The 3,885-nt window shown below is 40.3% G+C and overlaps 1 protein-coding gene across 1 annotated transcript in view; it reads right to left on the bottom strand.

Moving 5' to 3' along the window:
- N6AMT1 (N-6 adenine-specific DNA methyltransferase 1) overlaps window positions 1-3,327 on the bottom strand; it is an 11,839-nt gene extending 8,512 nt beyond the window's left edge. The window contains exon 1 of the mRNA XM_009640890.2: window positions 3,291-3,327. Within this exon, the coding sequence (XP_009639185.1) occupies window positions 3,291-3,327 (37 nt within the window). The remainder of the gene's footprint in view (window positions 1-3,290) is intronic.
- Between the last annotated feature and the right edge of the window lie 558 nt (window positions 3,328-3,885).

Genomic DNA, 3,885 nt, shown 5'->3' with positions numbered 1-3,885 from the left:
GGAAGCAGCTCCTTTTTTTTCCAGTCACAAAAGAGTCTGTTTTGGTGATTCTTTGCCAGCGACACTTGACAGCATCCCTAGGCCCGACCCTATGAACCCCCAAATTCAAAGGAAAATGAGGCTCTGCAAAACTGAGAATTGAGGGGAGATTCCAGAGGAAAGGCCAAATTAATAATCTGCTCTGCGCAACGGAACAGAAATGAACAAAGTCTGGTCAAAAGCAGGAGAAAGAGGGGTACGAGCTCGTAATTCCCATGAAATGCCTGTACTCAATTATTAATGCATTGAGCGCTCGAACTCTGAGAGTGAGATAAATGTCTAGGTCGGTGGTGAAAAAGGGTGGTGCTAATACATGCCAAAATCTTAAAGTGTTCATTTTATATTAATTTCAGTGAACATAAATGTTGGGGAAAGAAGGAAAAAAAAAAAAAATCATGACTAATCCAGCAGATTAATCTTGGTTGCCTTAAGTACATTTAAGGGTTGAGGTGTGCCTTGTTTCCTATAGGGCCTTTGATTTTGGCTGTGGAACTACAGAAAGATAACCAATTTGCATTTTTCGCTTGCAACTGTAAATGGCCTCTGTAAAACAAGGTTATCTTCCCTACAGAAGAACTACTTGATTTTTCAGCAGCTCATAGTTCATAAATGCAGCTAACTCGTTTTGAAGCTGGGTTTGTTCTGTTTATTTCTGTATCCACCCTAGGTCATCTCTGCATAGGAATATAAGAAAAAACAGAAAGGGAGTTCCTGCTTGATGGGGGGGGGGAGTGTGTCTCACACTTCACCCTCCATTGCAAAGAACTGTGAAATAGATACTTGGTCCCGAAAGTTCATAGAACATCTATTCCACATACCCATGTGAGGAAAGAAAGGTGTCATCAATATTCTTTAGTCCTTGCAGTAACAAGAAATTTGTTTGGGTAAATTCTTAGAGAAAGGACTATGCTTGCAAACTACAGACAAAAAAAGATCAGCAAATGCGGAATCTCCATGGCTTTTACAGCCGGGGACAATTCTATGCTCACTGCAGATGTGGCGACTGGTGCTACCTGGCCCGAGTGCTGGACACCAGCTCACCAGCCAGGTATCTGGAAGACTCAGCTGAAAATTCAGGATTAGTGCGTCCTGCCTTACACCTGCCTTTCGCTGTGGCCCACCTTCAACGTTTCCAAGTAAAATCAACATGGTACTCGTTAGCCTCAAAGCCAGTGCCTTTTCAAGTAGCCAACAGAAATGATGGAGAATCATGAATAATATATCAGAAATACACGCAAAGAATTATGATCAGCGCGCAGTAAGCAAGTGTCCTTTATGCCCAATCTTTTGGGGTCAGTCAATGCAATCGAATATCCAGAGATTAATAATTGGAGATCCAAAGAGGAGAGTTTAACTCAATGATCAGAGGAACAAAACCATCAGGCTTTATCTTAAAACGGTTTAGGTTCCTTGCTCCACTGTTTAGTGTGTAAAGCAAATGTAGAAATTCAGAGGTTCAGAAAACTTTGATTTCCAGAGTAAATTTATTGACAGACCTGATCCTGTGCTAGTATTACTTTTTAGTTTAAAAAGTTTTCTTTTAATTTATTCCCCCATATGAAGTGGTGCCATAATCCATCTCAACCTTCATTTCGCCCACAGAATTAACCATTGTTGCCTCCTAATTTATGTCCTTATCATTATCTTTTCTGAACGTGTTCTGATAGGAGTTATTCTGTCTTTCAGCATCGTGTGTCTGCATACAGACTAAAGGAGATCTTGGCCTATGAGAAGAAACTAATGCTTTCCTTACTGGAAATCCTGTGGCTGATGCAGAGTAGGATTATCACTTCCGTGTCAGAGTGGTGGGTTCTGACAGAGGTTAGCAATGTCTGCTCTGCCTAAATTACCTCCGTCATCAGTGGAGCAAGATAGACTGCTTTAGGGGGAAGTAGTGAGCAGGAGCCTTGCTGGAGACAATACATTTTTTTTTTAATGCAAAAGGAAACCCAGTAGGTACTCCTTCATTTCATCTGTCTTCCCAGTGATTTGATTCTGTGCCAGAGGAACAAGTACTTGCAAAATGTATTAAGTTTGCATAAAATACCATTACTTTGGCAAAATGAAGTCATGTTAAGAGACAGAATTTTGCACTATGGCCATATTAGGAAAATTAATTCTTTGGATACATTTTTTTTTAAGCTCTACAGGTGGTCGGGCTTTGGAGTGCAGTAGAAGAAATGACTTCACCATCTTCAGCTGTACTGGTTGTTATTTTTGGCTGTTTCATACTTCATGAAATCTGGTTAATTATTGTTGGTTTTTTTAATACTTACAAGTCCTTCTGGGTGAATTTTATAAAACATTTATTTTTATTGCTTATATAACTACCTAAAGTGTTTTTCTTGGTAGACAACTGTAATGTTTTTGCCAAAACAGATTCTATTTCATTTTTGGGAAATTGTTGGAAATCTAATATTCCTGTTTTCAGTGGTGCCTGTGCCATGTTATTAAACTAGGCTTTATGGAGATGAAAAATTGTTCTTGACAGGAATCATAACCATTTGTTTACACTAACTAAGCTGTATGGCTCTATCCCATTTGGAATTCAGTGCTGTTCCTCTCATATAGCGATGCTTAACCCGTAACCTCCTAGCTGCCTGTCAACTCTCAGAGGTCTCCACCGTAAACTTCTCAAATGTTTCACGGCTGTGTCTGGCCCTCCGCATCCCGGAAGAGACATAGGCCTGTGCTGGACCTGTGAATGCTCTTGTTTGGGTGTGTCTGAGGAAGTGGAGCCACCAGGATCACTGCAAGGATAGAACTGCTAAGAGAGGTCTGGAAGAAATCTCTTTACCTCCGTAGTCCAGCAGGCAACCACGTAATATAATCTCTTTTTTAAACTGAGCAAGTATCTTCCTAAAAGTAGCTAGGTTTCTTGCCATCAGTATTTCTAATGAAAAGCTATTATAACACTTAGTGCTCTAATGGTTGGAAACCTTGTAATTCCCAGCCTAAATGCGGTGGTGATGGGTTTTATACTCATTCTTCTGGCAAGTATGTAAGCTTGAGCGGTTCTTTTCATAGTTTTTGCTTGATGGCTTTGTAGACAAAGGCAGGCTCTCATCGGCCTTTGTTTTGCCAGACTAGATAAGACATGCTCTTAAAAGTTTCCTGTCATAAGACATTCTCTTCATTTCTCTTACCACTCTTTTAGACTTTCCACGTATGGATTCAAGTCTGACTTCACTTGAATGTGACTTGTACAGAATACTCCAGGTAATGCTTTACCAATGCTTTGCAGAATTTACGGGCTTCAGTATCTCGCCTGGAACTTTCCTGGTACATCCTAGGATCATGTTAGCATTTTCCTCGCAAAAGTGGTTTCTTAACCATTTGGTGTTCAGCTGTTTTTCCTCAGTTTTTCCTCGATGGTTTCCAAATAACCGACTACGAAGTGAGAATTCTGTAGCATTTTATTGTTTTCACTAATCCATTTTGCACACCTGTTGCTCATGTTCTGGTCATGTTGTTCCCCCTGCGTGATTGTCTCCTGACTTCATGTTGTCATCAGGGTGATGTCAAGGATATTGATAAAACACTAAGTTAAACTAGCCCCAAGATTGATCTTTCAGGAAGTCACCATTAGTAACTTACTTTTAACCTGATACTATTCCTTTTCCATATGATGTATGACTATCTGACCTTTATTTTGTGTCTTGTTCACCGCATGTTTCCTTGGCCAATTCCATCATCTCCGGCTTAGTTCATGCTTTTCCATGTAACAGCACATCAAAAGCTGCATGGGAGTCTAAGTAGATGGTCTGTGCTTCATTTTTCTTGTATAAAAATGGAGACAGGCACTGCAGTAATGTAGCGAGATGTACTGCCTTTGCCATCGTGGCC

The sequence above is a fragment of the Egretta garzetta genome, unplaced genomic scaffold (genome assembly GCF_000687185.1).
Source record: "Egretta garzetta isolate BGI_Z169 unplaced genomic scaffold, ASM68718v1 scaffold45, whole genome shotgun sequence".
Lineage (NCBI taxonomy): Eukaryota > Metazoa > Chordata > Aves > Pelecaniformes > Ardeidae > Egretta > Egretta garzetta.
This window is presented reverse-complemented; position numbering and strand designations above follow the sequence as displayed.